The 15,390-nt window shown below is 42.4% G+C and overlaps 2 protein-coding genes across 7 annotated transcripts; one reads left to right on the forward strand and one right to left on the reverse strand.

Moving 5' to 3' along the window:
* Nucleotides 1–1,453: 1,453 nt before the first annotated feature.
* On the reverse strand, nt 1,454–6,238 carry supt7l (SPT7 like, STAGA complex subunit gamma). 5 transcript variants are annotated; one of them, XM_026152057.1, is made up of 5 exons: nt 6,181–6,238; nt 3,631–4,101; nt 3,076–3,400; nt 2,622–2,859; nt 1,454–1,931 (listed from the first exon to the last, which is right to left on the reverse strand). In XM_026152057.1, the coding sequence occupies exons 2-5, from the start codon at nt 4,065–4,067 to the stop codon at nt 1,636–1,638; spliced, it is 1,296 nt and encodes a 431-aa protein (XP_026007842.1). In that variant the 5' UTR covers nt 4,068–4,101; nt 6,181–6,238; the 3' UTR covers nt 1,454–1,635. The 5 variants fall into 5 exon arrangements, with proteins under 5 accessions (XP_026007842.1, XP_026007841.1, XP_026007839.1 ...); XM_026152056.1 differs by lacking the exon at nt 6,181–6,238 and adding an exon at nt 5,641–5,662; XM_026152054.1 differs by lacking the exon at nt 6,181–6,238 and adding an exon at nt 5,372–5,435.
* Nucleotides 5,397–14,505, forward strand: slc4a1ap (solute carrier family 4 member 1 adaptor protein). 2 transcript variants are annotated; one of them, XM_026152051.1, is made up of 15 exons: nt 5,397–5,464; nt 5,631–6,425; nt 8,180–8,378; nt 8,509–8,637; nt 8,999–9,059; nt 9,164–9,303; nt 9,385–9,545; nt 9,927–9,996; nt 10,070–10,259; nt 10,349–10,439; nt 11,574–11,832; nt 12,176–12,274; nt 12,737–12,816; nt 12,910–12,979; nt 13,503–14,505. In XM_026152051.1, exons 2-15 carry the CDS (start codon nt 5,673–5,675, stop codon nt 13,550–13,552), a joined length of 2,352 nt encoding a protein of 783 aa, XP_026007836.1. In that variant the 5' UTR covers nt 5,397–5,464; nt 5,631–5,672; the 3' UTR covers nt 13,553–14,505. The 2 variants fall into 2 exon arrangements, with proteins under 2 accessions (XP_026007836.1, XP_026007837.1); XM_026152052.1 differs by having other exon boundaries at nt 10,352–10,439.
* The last annotated feature ends 885 nt before the right edge of the window (nt 14,506–15,390 follow it).

The raw sequence follows: 15,390 nt of genomic DNA on the forward strand, positions 1-15,390 counted from the left end.
GCAGGAATTTTAAAACCTGGTAACAACTAGATAATGTATGTCCTAATATGTAAAACCTTAGAATTTATAGAGGGTGTACTTGGTTTTGACCGTGACTGTAGCTTGCGGCTGTGACATGGAGAAATAGCATTGGAGTGTTATGTAACAGTTTGGACATATCACACTGATCAAACAAACTTGGATCCTGAAGAGGAGTTTTATCCTTGAAGGTCCCGGATAACAGAAAGAGCTAAAACAGCTATTCTCGGAATAAAGTGAGGGGCTGTTTCAAGGCACGGTGCTCGAGCAGTTTGATGTATGTGTCTAAGTACGAGGCCAATCCCAAAAGTAAGGCCTTCTATTTTTTTTATAAATACAAAAAAACGTTTATTTTCCATAATATTTAAATCATTTTAAAGTTTGAAGACTTATTTGTCTACATGCCATTTCGGTCGATGCATTGTTGTAGAAATTTTTGTAGGCAGTTTTACAATGCCCATGTCATACCTGCTCGCCGACGCCGCAGAATCGCCTTCCGAACAAATGTTCTTTCACCTTTGGGAACAGGTGGGAATCACTTGGTGCGAAGTCCGAACTGTAGGGTGGGTGGGTGATGAAGTTCCAAAGTTTTGCAGGAGAGCGACAGTTTGACGGACGACGTGTGGACGCGCGGGGTTGTGGAGAATGCTTGCACGCACAGTGCGCAACTGTGTTTGAGGAACGAAATTCTAATAGCTCCCTCATAAGTTGGAAGACTGTTTTGTGCAGTCAGACACATTCAACTGCAGAAAACAAATCAATCATCAATCAATAGATGCAGCTAATTGAATATCAATAGTTATGACCCCCATCAGGACCTACCTGAGGCACAGACAATTACCTGGCTAATTGTAAAAACCAAAGAGGACCACACAAAAGCAAAGCACATGTATTCAAACAGGCCTGCTCATTGAACATGCAAAATTATGCCTGGCCTAATTAATTTGCCATTAAGACTGGATTGATGTCGCCCTTCGCGATGCACACAACCAACCCATAATTGCCTCTGGTGTTGCATTCACAGGTTGGCCTCATTACCGAAACAGATGCTAATTCTGCGGAGCGGCTTCAGGTTGACAGGTGTGTGAGGTGTGTGCAGATCGTTCCACTCTGTCGGGCCAGGCGTAAAGTGAACCGAAGCAGGCAAAGTTGAGAACGCATCATAATCGCATGCAGAGACATGCTCACGAGAACAAGGATTTTCTCTTTTTAGAGCATCTTTTAATGATAATGAATTTTAAATGGTAACAATTGGTGTGTAGGGAGCAAGAGTCTTAATGGCTCGGGAAAACAAACCCTGCAGCTGAATTATTTAGTTGTTCAACTAAACAATTTGTATTAGAGCTTCATAGTTTTTCCTTTTCCTCTGTTCATTAAGCTAACTGTTGACTAACTCCTCATAGATTTGTTTATGAAAAACACTCCATGACCAGAATTAGTGCAGCTGGTTCCCCAGAAGATGTTTATTCTTTTGGTGATTAACTCCATTAATATATTTAGTAAAAACAAAGAACTACAAAAGCCCCGCCTTCCACCATGAGTTCAGCGCTCTTGTCAGATTAACACTGGTGTGTTTCAGCACTTTGGCTCAGAGTCAATTTCTCTGCCAAAACAGCCTCACATCTTCTTTGTCCGTTTCTTGGGTCTCTGGTCAAAATCGTCAACCATCATGGAGTCGGGCGAATGGGAAGCATAGCTTCCATCAGATCCCACCCCTCCGGGTGAGGGCCCCATTACTCCTCCTGACTCACTCATGGTGGACATGGGCCCACCGTCCTCAAACACATCTCCGCCCAGGACCCCGTGGTGGTGGTGGTGATGATGATGGTGAGCCGAAGCTTGGCCTTCCTCGCCGTCCTGTGGCTCCACTTTTACCTGAGGCCACAGAGGGGAGTTGTTTGCCACACCTCCACCTTGGAAATGCATGAAACAAAGACGAATTAAGGAGCGAATTGGAATTTTTTTTTTTAACCACTAAATGGGCAAATGGATTTAGTCACATTTATTTAAATAAACCTGCTGTAGCGAGAAACCTTGTCTTCAAGAGAAAGCTGAAGAAGCATGAGAGAAACCAGTTATGTATAACTTTTAAAATTACAGTCGATGCTTTGAAAACCTTAGTAAATGAAAATTACGACTAAACACAACAATCATTCGTTAAAGTATATGAATGTGGTTAATTCCATGCTGTCGCAGTTCTATAATATATATTAACTTCTCTTTGTGCTTGAAGTGACAATTAAGATTAATTAAGAATCCCCATTAATTAAGATTAATTTAAGAATTCCCATTACCAAACAAATAACATTGCTACAAACTACTATAAAGTTGCTAATGTTAAAAGGGAGTTCTTCCTCCCCACTATCTCAGAGTGCTTCTTATAGGGACTCATTAGGGTTCTCCCTCAAATATTGTCAAATCTTAGAACTGAGTTAAAGCTTACAGACAACACTGCAGTTGTAATTGAAAGAGGGTAATGCAACCACTGGGATCAGTAATGACCTGTTGTGGACACAAAGCATTTCAAACACTAAACTACTGAACTTGGAAATAACTACTAATCAGTCCGAGTGGTAGAAAACATTTGATTAAGATGATCTTACCTGAGGTATGAGGAGAATGATCTCCATCCAGCCCTGAAGCCAGCCTCTCAGCATTGGCACCAAGGACCCCCATTGGCAAAGCCTGGTCCCCGGAGGCCAAGTCAGCCTCAGGCTCCTCACTAACAGGGAAGGGAATGTCATTCATGGCCTCCACCTTGATCTTCGGGGACTTTGAGTCCTCAAGAGCTTTCTCTGGATTTACCAGTCGCTCGTATTCCTCTGATAGATCCTTACTGAGCTGTAGGAATAAGATATTTCTGTGGTAAAGTAGGAGTCTGGATGATGTAACTGTTAAGGGTTTTCTATGAAGTCATTCAGCTCTAATTCAATGTAGAAAAAACATACAGTTAAACAGCCAGAGATATGAAACAGATTAGTATAAGACTTTGGAGGATGACAAATTGATGTTGTCTCATGTATTTATTTTTAATTTCTATTTTCTTTCCAGCCTTACCTGCAGCATGTAGCTGTGATAGTCCTTGATCCTCACTTGCCAGAATCGCTGCAAGGTCAGGACGCTGCCAATTCCCACCTCATGGAACACCTGCTCCACCACATCTGGGAAGGGACTGGCTCCAAGTCGAGCCTCCCTGTCCACTGCCACCCGCAGCAGGCGGGTTAGACGCAGGTAATGCTCGTGGACCAGATCCGTGAGCGTCTCCAGGACGCTTTCCTGAGCAGATTCGAAGCCAGCATGGGCCAGGACAGTCGCTACAGACTGATACAGTAGCTGCCTACAGGAGGGCCAACTCAGTTCTGTGACCTGTTCGCCTTTACCTCTAAAAACAGAAGAAGGAAGGAGATAAAGAATCATTGTTGACTAAGATTTATATGAGAAATGTGGAATACACAGAAATTTGGGATTTAGAGTCCTTCAGTGTCTAAATCTATTACTTCCTTCTCCCATCAGCTGATCATGATGGGAGGTGGTCATTGATTTCCCATGAAATAAATTTTTATAGATATAGAGGTACTGATTTAGAAAAGAGGACTGCAATCTGAAACTTACTTGTAAAAGTCACTTTCAGGGTCGCTGTGGCGGAGCTGAAAGGGCTGTCGGGGGGCTTTGCTATCCACAGGTAGCAGGTCATCTGGCATAACAGGTGGGGTGGGAGGGCATAACGGCAGGTTGGTATCAGCCTCGTCCAGCTTGCTGCCACCCTCGGAGGATGTTGAGCTCTGACCCTGAGATTGGGCTTGGGCTGCTGCCAGAAGACCTCGGAGACGGCGAACGTGCTGGCACAGCTGCACTGTGTGGATGGTGAGGCTGCACGGCTCAGAGGGGATATCAAGCATTGTGGTGGGCCGTGGCCGCTGTGCAGAGGGCTGGTGCAAGGGAGGGTCCTGCATCTCCACGGATCGAAACTCACGCTGGAGCAAGTCAAAGGAACTGCGACTGGGAGGAGCCCCCGCAGGCCCCGGGATCTCACCCCAGTAACGCATCATGACCACACAAGGAGAATATAGACTGCAGTTGAGACTAAAACAGAAAGGGGTATAGAAAATGTGAATAAGTTTTGAAAACATCAAGGCAACTATTGTTCATATTAATTTGTTCAGTATGAAACTGATTTTGTTTTAAATTCAAGCAATTTTATTCTTTGTTTTCCTGCATTACTGTCTGGTTTGGCTTTAAACCATGCATTAAAATGTGATTATTTCACTGAACAAAGTGTGCAGCTGCCAAAGGAACACACAGAGCTTTGCTGAATCAAAGCTACCCTTTTGTCAGGTATTTAGTTAAGGCAATGAGCCTCTCTTAACATAATTAACAGTAAACCTATAAGTATTTTAGGCTCGCATAAATTAAAACCTACTGTACAAAACAAATGATTGTCATCTTTTTCTGTTAAAACTCTTGTGATTTAGTTTGCTGGGACTTCAAAGCCTCTTTAGAGAGGGACCAAAACTGTTTTATTTCTCACCCTAACAGAAGTCTGTGAAGCTTCCTGCTATTTCTTGCAATGTTACAAGCATATGTGTAATTTAAACCCCACTGTAAAATGTAAATAAATAAAAATAAAGTTAGTTATTTACAAGAAAACCACTTGAACAATTCAATTTACGTTATCCTGATCCACTCTGCACCACCAGTATTGCAATTAATTTAAATATTCTGCGAGGCCAATCACCCTCAATAATGTCCAGCTTTCGGGTTGTACTTAAATGCCTCTTGACAAAAAGGTCTCTAAATAAAACCGAGTCGTTAAATGTATACGACTCCGGTTAATTTTAGAGCAAATTACGCCAAATGTTGATCACAGGCGAACAAGTTGTGAAATACTGGTTTTGTGAAAAGCTGAAAACGCTAACACAACATTTAAAAGATCTGTTACAACTACATTGTTATCTCATGATCACTTTTCGTACATTTGACATACTTTAAGGGCAACATTTATGATAAACCAAGACAGCGTGGCTAGCAGCCTCTCCAAACTTAATAACTGATGAAAGAGCGGCAGGATACATGTCTATTCGCTATGCTTTTATATCCCGAAAAGAAGATCAAACTGGATTGGTTCCTTTAAAGTCTGAAGTCTATGATTAACAAAACCTGATGTTTTTCGAATGACAGAAAAACGCAAAATGTCTGTTGTCTGGCTGGAGTATAAAGCTGGGTTCCAGGACCTTTGCGGTTTGAGTTACTGATGCACTCGTTTATTTTAACTCAACGCCGAGCTACATATTTTAATGCATCACGGGCATGTTTATTAATGTAAATGAGGTTTAAAAAAACACATTGCTGTTACCCTGGGATGGAGGAAACGTCTGCTGTTGATTGAATGTTGAAGAAAGCTTAACGGGAAACTAAGGGTTTTCGTCCTTGGAGGAAAAGAACTCGGGTAAATAGCTATGTTGAATGTTTAGTTCCACAACAAAAAGTTCATTTTGAATTGTACAAATTAAAAAATATATTCATGTAATGTGGGACTGTTTAAGAATTTATAATATCCGACGGCTTTCCTTCGATTTACATAATTTATCAGATGTAGTTGTAAAATTTTAAAGGTTAAAGTACCCGGCCAAGTTTGAGAGCTGCACCAAATAAACATGGCTGCCTCCCCGCTAGCAGCAGACGTGATGGACACAGGCGACGAAATGAACTCTGTAATGGACTCTAATGAGCGTTTGGCACCAGAAAATGGAGAGGAAGCCGGAGAGAAAGACTCGGGTAAAACTAAACAACCAGAAGCGGAGGAGCCTTTCAAGAAACCGGCTCTTTTTGCGGCGCCTAGCTTCACCGCAAAACGCACCAACGTCACTGCTCCGTCCAAACCCATCACAGAAAATAAAGCTGATGGCGAAAGCAAAACCTCTGAAAAAGGCCAAGAAAAGGACAAAAAGTCCGAAAAGGACAAAACCAAACCAGAAGCTAAACCTCGAGCGCTCACTACTAAAGCCCCCCAAGTTGGCAAATTACCCCCTCTCCCTTACACAGAGCCTCCCTGGGGTGGCACTGCTTCGGATACCCCGTACGCTCTTGAAATCCTAAAAAATGGCACCATAGTGGATCAGGTGCCATTAGTGGACAAGAGCTACTTTGTGGTTGGACGTTTACCTGTGTGCGATCTCTCCCTGGAGCACCCCTCGATCTCCAGGTACCACGCAGTGATTCAATACCGTGGAGAGGCCGGGGAGGACGCGGGCTGCATGGGAGAAGAGAAGGGCTTCTACATCTACGACTTGAGCAGCACGCACGGCACTGTGGTGAACAAGAACAAGATCCCACCGAAAACTTACATCAGAGTCCGCGTGGGGCACGTGTTGAAGTTTGGAGGAAGCACGAGGCTTTTTATCCTGCAGGTAATGTCTGTTGTGGTGATAAACGATGACAGGGAGGGTCTCTAAAAGGTCTTGATTTTAGCTGTTTGACACAGTGCTAATCTTGCCTGGTTGGGCTGATCAAGTTCTCTTATGGATTCCTTGCAGCTACACAAAAATGTTTCTCTGTAGAATAAACACGAATTCAGTTAATCATGCCTGTGCATTATTAAACAGCTTTGAATGATAATTTTTATGCTTTACTCTTGGACTCTTCTAGTGTAACTTTGCGTGGTTCACACTTCAAAATAATCCACATTTTTCCCATACTGGGCCTTTGTGCTGCTCCCTGGTTCATCCTCTGTTTGCAGTATGCAGTTTTAGCTTCTCACTCATTAAGGAAATTGTATTGTGATTGGCTATGGCATTTAAGCAGAACATTTGAGCAGCAGATGGGTGCGGCTTCTGTGTGCCTAAGTATAACTATGGCATCATACAGATTAAAGTGTTGGGGAAAACTGTAAGAAATGCCATGTTTAGAGCTTTCAGCTTACACAAATTATCTACACACTAGCATTTCAGTCTTTGGCCACATTTAACATGATAAGCCACAACTGAAACAGGATATATATGACGGAAAATACAAAAAAGACAAGAGGTCTACTTTAATATAGAGGCAATATTTTTCATATGTACCAGCAGTATGATAGTTACTTTAAAAAAGGCAGAATAACGTGGCTGCTATTTGCCAGAAAATATATAAATATACTTAGTAAGTGGTGTGAAAACACTACTTGTCATACCACCATATGTTACTCTACAGGTACCACACACATCAGTTACCGCAAGCATCTTTTACCGCAAGCATCTTTTACCGCATCATTCTTTACTTTTAGAAGGTTACATCAGCGTGTATCTGACATGATACAAGAAAGATATTAAGCTGTTAACCAATTAATCATTAAAAATATATTATCCATCATATAAAGCACTCCCAGATTGTGAGTGCAGTTTTTAGCCAGCCTTTTACATCAGGGATGTTTTGGGTGCATAAATTTGGAAAAGGCATTCAACTTCATACCTCAGGGCAGTCCTTTGGTCAATGTTTTCGGAGCATGACCCTTTATTATGAGTTATTCAGTCCCTGTACTACTGCATGTACACCTGGTTAGCATTGACTGCACTAAGTTAGACTCATGAGAGTCCCAGGGCTGCACTTTATCAATGATTCTTTCCATAACTCTTATGGACTTAATTTTTAAATACAGCCAGAAGGTGGAGGGTGGCTGGTGGCCTTAGAATCACAACTTTCCTTTTGTGAATGATGTCTGCTGGCTTTACCGAGCAGTGAAATCCAGATTGTGCTGGGTATGATAAGTTCAGTTATCTTGGGGTCTTTCTACACTGGCAAGAGATGGGATGAGAGAATAGACTGGTGCTGCTCAACATCAAAAAGAGCCAAAAGACGTGTAAAGCTGCTCCTGTATGTGTGCTTGCTGAGGTGTTTCTGGGCATGTCCATTTGGGAGGCGATTCAGGACAGACTAGAGAGAACATTTCTTTTAACTGGCTTGAAATGCCATGCTGTGTTTCTAGAAGAGCTGGGAGAGAGAAGCTTGTGTGTTATGCAAAGAAAAAGAATCATCCATCAATCAAAATTACAAACATTCAGTACTGTAACTGATTTCTTCTTCATGTACCAGAAAAATGTTTTATGCATGTAAGATTTTCAGGTGTGAAGGGATATATTTTAAAAAGAGTAACATTTGAGTGTTGAGCTTCATTTTCTTTTTGCAGGGTCCAGAGTTTGATGAGGAAGACGAGTCTGAACTGACAGTGACAGAGTTGAGGGAAAAAGCTCGCAAACAGAAGGAAGAGCTGGAGAGGAGGATGATGGGAGATGGTTCTGATGAGGAAAAAGAAGAAAAGGAGGAGGATGAAAACAGGGACGATGGCAGAGTGTCAAATGAAGACTCTGGCTGTTCGTGGGGAATGGGTGAGTGTGTCACTGCTGTTGCTGGATGAAGCTGGAGTGTGTTACGTGTCATTTGGTTTGATACATGATTTCAGTGTTTTGGGTCTTTCTCTTACCTTTCACATTACCTCTGCACAAATCCTCCCTGCAGTCGAAGAAGCAGCTCCAGAGGAAGACGAGAACGAGGAAAACCCCTTTTCAACAGAATTCCACGAAGACCAGGAAGCAGCCTACCTGAAGGACCCCAAGAAGGCTTTGCAGGGCTTTTATGACAGAGAAGGTGAGAAGAAGTATTGCAGGGCATTAAAAGACTGAAATTAAAATCAAGGAAATTAAGGTCTGTACGTATTTGCTGGAAAAAAAATCAGTTACTCCAAAAGGTCGAGGGTTATTTTGGGCAAGTTGGCCTAAGATAGTTAAAAACCATACATCAAAATGAAGGGTCCAAATTCTTTGTTTTTTATGACCAACAGCTGAAAATCCAAAAGAAACTTTACTGTCTCATGAGATTAAAGAATGGTTAAATACTCTCAGTTGTAGAGGTTAAAGAATATACTAACTAGCAGTTAACTAGAACTCACAGACAGCAGATTCTGCTTTTTTTTTTTTTTTTACTGAACTTCTTTGCTTGTCTTCTGTAGGGGAGGAGCTGGAGTTTGAGTATGAGGACAAGAACCACGGCACCTGGCTTTGTAGAATAAAGTAAGGGGAATAAATTCTTTTGTTTTTTTTCCAGGCAGGCTGTGAAGTGTTTATCGAGCTGTATGTGCTGACTGTTAATTTTTTATTTTTTATTTTAAAAACAGGCTGCCGGTGGACGACGCTATGGGTCGTCAGCTGGTTGCAGAGGTGACCCACACAGGAAAGAAGAAAGAAGCTGCCATCCAGTGCTGTCTTGAGGCGTGTCGCATGCTGGAAGCCAGAGGGCTGCTGCGCCAGGAAGCAGGTTTGTGTGCTCAGTCCCGTGTTGAGAGGACTGGAAGTTGTGTTGGAAAATTCATTAAGAGTTTCTGCATCTGATTTTCAGTGTCCCGTAAGCGCAAGAAGAAGAACTGGGAAGACGATGACTACTATGACAGCGATGATGACACCTTCCTGGATAGAACCGGCACAGTGGAGAGGAAAAGGCAGGAACGAATGAAGAAAGCGGGAAAGCTCGAGGAGCGGCCCGAGACCTATGACTCACTGGTAAACATCTGCATAGTTTTATAAATGACAGGAGCGTAAAAACAACAGACAACAGGGAGAGCATCAACTGGGTACTGTCTTTCAGGCTGTTTTCTGAAAGTTTTAAGGGCTCCACTGTCTGTAAGGGGACCTATTCTGTAAATTTCCAGCTCCATATTTATATGCTGGGCCATGGTGCCGCCCCTCAGTTCATCCTGTCTAACTTCAAAGAAGTTTACTCATGTAGTATGTCCAGGACTTGTCTGTCTGCAAACTGAGAAGGAGATTTTATACCTGACAGACAAATCAAGAGCATTTAAAGCATCATTAGCCATTAAAACACATCTAAAGAAAGAAGCGATTTTCTGCACGTGTCCATAACTGTTGATTATTTTTCTGTAGGTGGCCAAACTGGAAGAGGTGGAGAAGGAGTTGGCAGAGACTCAGAAAAAGCTCAGTGCTGGAAAAGGAGGTGAGCTGTGATCACCTGTTCACACTTCTACAGACTTTAAAAGGTCCAGTCTGTAACTTTTCACTCCTATCAGAGTCTTTGACGTCATCGACTGAGGACTCGCTGGAGGCCTTCATGACCGCAGTGAAAAGCGAGGTAGCGATGGACGCGGTGGAGCGCAGGAAGCTTCACGTGCACATGGCCGACTTGCGGAAAGATGCTCAGAGGCTCCGCAAACTGGTTGAACTCACGAGGCCGGCGCAGATGCCCTCCTTGCTGCCCGGGTCAGACAAAGCAGCAGTTTTTAACCTAAAAGTTATCCTATGAATGTGTCAGATTGAAGTTGATATTTTGATCTGTCTTGATTTGATAGCAGCTCAGAGCAGAAGTCGAAAAAGACCCTGCCGATGTTTGGAGCCATGAAGGGAGGGAGCAAATTCAAACTGAAAACTGGTACTATTGGGGTATGTGCTTTTTGACATGCTTGCATTTCCACTGAAGTTGGTGCTTTTAAGTTGTAACTTTATGCATGATATGATTTCTTCAAATACTCCCCTACCAACTGTGACTTTTAAATGTATTATATGTAAGACCTGCATTAACTGTGCATACTTCGTACTCAAGGTTCTGATCAGATAGAAATAAGTTAATATAAGTCAAGGGTTTCCTGCATAAATTGAGCCTTTTAGGGTGACTACATATGAAGTCTGGGTTAATAAAAATGTCTAACATAATAACTGCACAATTACTAAAAAGCTTGATAGCTAGCCAGATGGCGTAGCAGACTTGGGAAAGGCCTTGCGCTGTAGTAAAAATAAATGAAGGATAAAGAAAAGAGAGCACTAAGCAAGGAGCTCATTGTTGTGCCTGTACTGGGCTTTTACTGTGGGCCAGGCTCGCGTTACTCTGCCCATGCAGCAACAGCAAACCATGGGAGGCAAAGGTAACTGCAATGGTGCAGGGTTCTTGTAAGGGATTTCACTTATTTGCTTCTTGTTATTGTTTTTTTTTTTTTGTCACTGCCCTTCTCCTTATTTCCCAAATTGTACATTCTCCCCACGAGAATGAGAGCCAAGCACAGGTGGTGAGGAAGAGACTGTCAGACTTTGTCCTTTACTATCTTAAATAACTGATACAACATGAATAAAAAGGACCAGTGGCTTTAAGAGTCCTCCTCTCACCTTGGCTTTTACAGTACAGCTGTTAGTTACACCTCTTTTATATCTGAAGATAAAAACACTGTTACAAAATTGAAAATGACAAACTTTAGTGCATCATTAGGAACTGATACATCCTTCAGCATGGCATTGTGAGAGCGACATCCAGGCCACAGGCAGTAGGATGGAGGATGAAGGAGAGGAGGCGGCACCTCTGCCTGCTTTCCTTGTTTCCATTTCCTGCTTTATTATGATAATTGCTTTTCCTTGTATTGTATGTCACCCTCCCTTAAGTTGTGGCCTTTATCTTCCTACTAACAGAGCTCAGTTGTTTGTTTGTGTGGTTTGTTTTATTTAAATTTTTTGTACTTAATAAAATACTGTGACGCTAATTTTAGGTCATAGCACCCAGCACTAACTGCATTGTCTTTTCTCTTGCAGAAGTTGCCTCCTAAGCGGCCTAACCTGCCTGCTGAGCTCTTCAACATGAAAGAACTTCCACCTGATGGGGAAGAAGAGGAGGAGGAAGAAGAAGAAGAAGAAAAAGCACAAGAAGAAGGGGAGGCAGTGGCAGACAAAAGTGAGGATAATGATGAACTACCTGGTAAACGTATTGCTGAGTCCGGCGTATCGACGTCTAAAGAATCATCTCCCTCTGAGAATAAAAGAGATCAACTCAAAGTCTCAGAACACCTGAAAGGTAAAAGCACAAAAACATGCAGAATGCCTTTTTTTTTTTATTATTATTATTATTATGTTCATGCATTTAATTTAAATTTTTCTTTAAGCCACTGGATGGCAGTAAATCTGCAATGCATGCTGCTGTCATACTGTAACGCCTCCTCGTACATATAAACAGATTAAATATGTCGCAGTGAAATGCTTAGATCTCCTTCTTTCATGTTCTATTTTTTGCACTTTAGGTACAAAGTCAAGTAATATCTGTGCCTGTGGCTCGTATTTAAAGTCTTAACAGGATGTGCTGAATCGTGCGTGTCCTCATTATTACACACTTTATTTCTGTTTTCATGCCTTCACGTCAGATCAAAGCCACAAACAGCAGAGGAGGAGCGGGGAGTCTGAAGCAGCGGAGCAGGTTCCCGAGCATAGCAGCAACAAGCCGGTGGCCCTTTTGAGTCCAGGTGTCGTGTTTTATTGCTGTAAAATATTTCTCTGTACTCTCTCTTAGATGTAGTGTTAAATCTTCTTTCCCCACTGGCATTCAGTAAAAAACAAAAAAAGATTACCACAACCTTTATAACACATAAATGTCCTTTTTCTGAATTTGAACTTTATTGCTAAGACTTTGAGTGACCTTTGCAAGAGTCGAGGTGGAGGAATGCAATGAACAGTACATTTGCAGAATGACTGAAACTAGCCCACTTTCAGTCATTGATCTAATGTACTGTTTATAAGATTGGGGAAACCTGCAGTCAGCTGAGACTGAAGAAGTCACTTGGATGAGTGACGAAACGATTCTCCAACTGAGAACGCTACGTCCAGATGAACAGAATCAACCTTTTGGGATTTACTTACCTGGATGATGAGCATGCATCAAGTACTTGGTGCTCCACCACTAATTTACATTACCTGCATATCCCCAGAGTCCAAATCCAAAGGTGCCGGCGAGCCAGCGACAGACCCCAGCCCCAAGAAGAAAAAGAGAGTGATGGGCCCCGGCAGGGTAGGCCCATACTCACAGCAGTAAATGTATACCTGTACAGTTTATTGCCACATGAATGCATAAAGCGAATTTCCTCGTCATGTGTCTCCACAGCCTCCTGTGCAGCTGTCAGCACAGTATCCACAAGACGACCCCGATTATTCTGTGTGGGTGCCTCCTGCAGGTAAACCTCCCGAGCTGTGTGACTGACGATCAGCTGATCACTTCCCTGCATCACACTCAATCTTGTTAAGCAGCAGGAACAGTAGCGGTTAGGTTAACCCTGCTGTTGTTTTAAGAGATAGAATTACAGCAGTTCTTTTGACTCGCTGACACCGGCGGGGTTGCATATTTCCTCTGCTTGAATGAAGAAAGGCCCAAATATTTTCCTGACCAGAGGAATCAAACAGGCTTTCATGGTACATTTGCACAGCTGAAATAGCTGCAACATTTTCATTGTTTGCTGAGGAATGCAGATCAAAGTCACAATTAAGGGATAAGATAAGCTTGAATTGCATAAACTTCCAGATTGAGCTTTTATTTTAGGTCAGATTTAACTACACTGCTCCGATTAGGTTAATGATGAGGTATGCAAACGCATGTGATACTCCTGTTGCCCAGTTTGACAAGAATTTGCTTTTTAGTTTCTATGCGTGAGGAGGAGGATGCACCTTTTGTGTTTACTCGTGTCTTTTCTTCACTTGTAGGTCAGACTGGAGATGGACGCACACACCTAAATGACAAGTATGGCTACTGAGGGGGAAACGTAACAGAGCTCTTCTGTTTCTACGCGAGATAATACCTGCAGTACAAAGCCTCCAGTCTCCTTAGCCATGACCATTAACCCCCTCCAGCCCAGCCCAACCACTGTTTAACAACACAGAAGCCTGTAACAGAGCAGGACGGGCTGAGACAGTAATGCTGCACGTTTTTACTTCTCTCTCTAGGAGATTATTCGAAACAGCACACCATTTGGGTTCACGTTAAACAAGCAGAGTGCCAGCACACTGGGCAGCCAGTGTGCTGGCACTCTTCCCCACTCATAATAATGGAGTTGGGTAGCACTTGAATTTTTTACTTTTTAAAGAAAAAAAATTAAAAGGAAAGGTGGGAAATTTCAATTGAATTCTATAACATCTGAGCAGAAAATATGAGGAGACAGAGCAAGAGCAGCAACTGATCCAAATTCAGCTTTCTAGTCTTTGGCTGCTCCTCTTGCAGTTAAATCCACCTGACATCCAATCTGTATCCCTCCCCTGTTTGGCTTCAGTCGCTTGCTGGCATAACCTTTTTTTTCCTCCTCCAAAGGAGTGTGTGTAGCAGGGAGGGAGAAAGAGGGAGAGCATTGGAGCAGCTTTTCTGACCATCTGGACACTTGGATGGCTTACTGGATGAAACGCAAGCTGATAATGACTCAAGCTAAGTGGAGTGTGTGTGTGTGTCTGTATCCATTCAGACACACACACAGAGCCCAACCTTCTCAAAGTTCCTTTTTTTTTTAAACAAGATTGCCTTTATGAGCGAGTTAGCGGTTGGTGTGTGTTTGCCCGGAGCAGGATTCCTCGCTTTGCAAAATCCCACTCATTGCTGTTCTCTTGGTTTCCTGCCAGACTTTCCACCCTCTTTCCTGTTGTCTTTGCTCCAAACACAAGTTAATAAACTGTATTTTGTTACATAAATGTATAATAAAATTGTCTGTACATAACCTCAGAGCTACTCTGTTTGTTTATTGCTTTAGGATTATCTGAAACTTTCCCTCTCTGGGGCTCCACTTCTCACCGAAGCCGGTTTTGACGTCAGACTTTCTTTTTCTCCCTTTCAAGCTCCCTCTCACACACACAAAGAGCGTTTCTCTGGCTGCGATTGAGTACAAAGAGGCTTCTGGTCTTGGCTGTAGGTCTTTGCAGTGACCTACTAATCAGCCGATGGATTCCTGAAACGCAGGGAGACCCTTCTCAGGCACAGACAGCATGATGAAACATGCAATGATCGGGGACCATTCTTAATTTCGTTGTTCTCATGACAATGACAATAAAGTTTCTGATTCTGATTCTGAAGCTTGAACACAGGCAAAAGAACAGGAAAAAGTAGCAGATTAATAAATTTTTGGATTTTCTTTTGTCCTGTCAAATTCTAGCAATCTAAAACCATCATTTGAGAAAAGCCCTAGAATCATCAACAAGGATTTCTGCTGAATACAGTGCCTTATGTTTTGTTCGGTGGTGGTTTTATATAAGCAACAACTTCCTGGATTTTGTTTTTGCTGCCAGAGAGCACCTGTCAGATCAGCCTTCAGAACCAGTTGGCACTTCCTTCCTTAGAGGTAAACTGAAGTTTGGGGTTGACAGCTGGCCAGGAGGCAGTGAACATAAAGTGGTAGAAGATAAATTTTTAAATAAATTTTTAACTTTTGCAGAAATCAAACTGAAAAAAATAATAATAATAATAATAATAATGTGGCTGAGCAATTTGTCCTGGGTGTAATTTTAGGTAAGGTGGGGATTTGTCTCTACCTCTTTACATTTCACCTAAACCAAGAGTCTTCCATCAGCAGAAAATATTTTACTGGGGTTTTTTCCCTCCCATTTTCCAGGT

The sequence above is a fragment of the Astatotilapia calliptera genome, chromosome 19 (assembly GCF_900246225.1).
Source record: "Astatotilapia calliptera chromosome 19, fAstCal1.2, whole genome shotgun sequence".
NCBI classification, from domain to species: Eukaryota; Metazoa; Chordata; class Actinopteri; order Cichliformes; family Cichlidae; genus Astatotilapia; species Astatotilapia calliptera.

Coding starts and splice junctions, on each gene's coding strand:
- supt7l (XM_026152053.1), bottom strand. Junction 2,860..3,075: donor ATCACAGCTACATGCTGCAG/GTAAGGCTGGAA, acceptor TTATTCCTACAG/CTCAGTAAGGATCTATCAGA. Junction 1,932..2,621: donor TCATTCTCCTCATACCTCAG/GTAAGATCATCT, acceptor TGCATTTCCAAG/GTGGAGGTGTGGCAAACAAC.
- slc4a1ap (XM_026152051.1), top strand. CDS start 5,673: ATGGCTGCCTCCCCGCTAGCAGCAGACGTGATGGACACAGGCGACGAA. Junction 10,440..11,573: donor TGAAAACTGGTACTATTGGG/GTATGTGCTTTT, acceptor TTTCTCTTGCAG/AAGTTGCCTCCTAAGCGGCC. Junction 12,817..12,909: donor GAGTGATGGGCCCCGGCAGG/GTAGGCCCATAC, acceptor GTGTCTCCACAG/CCTCCTGTGCAGCTGTCAGC.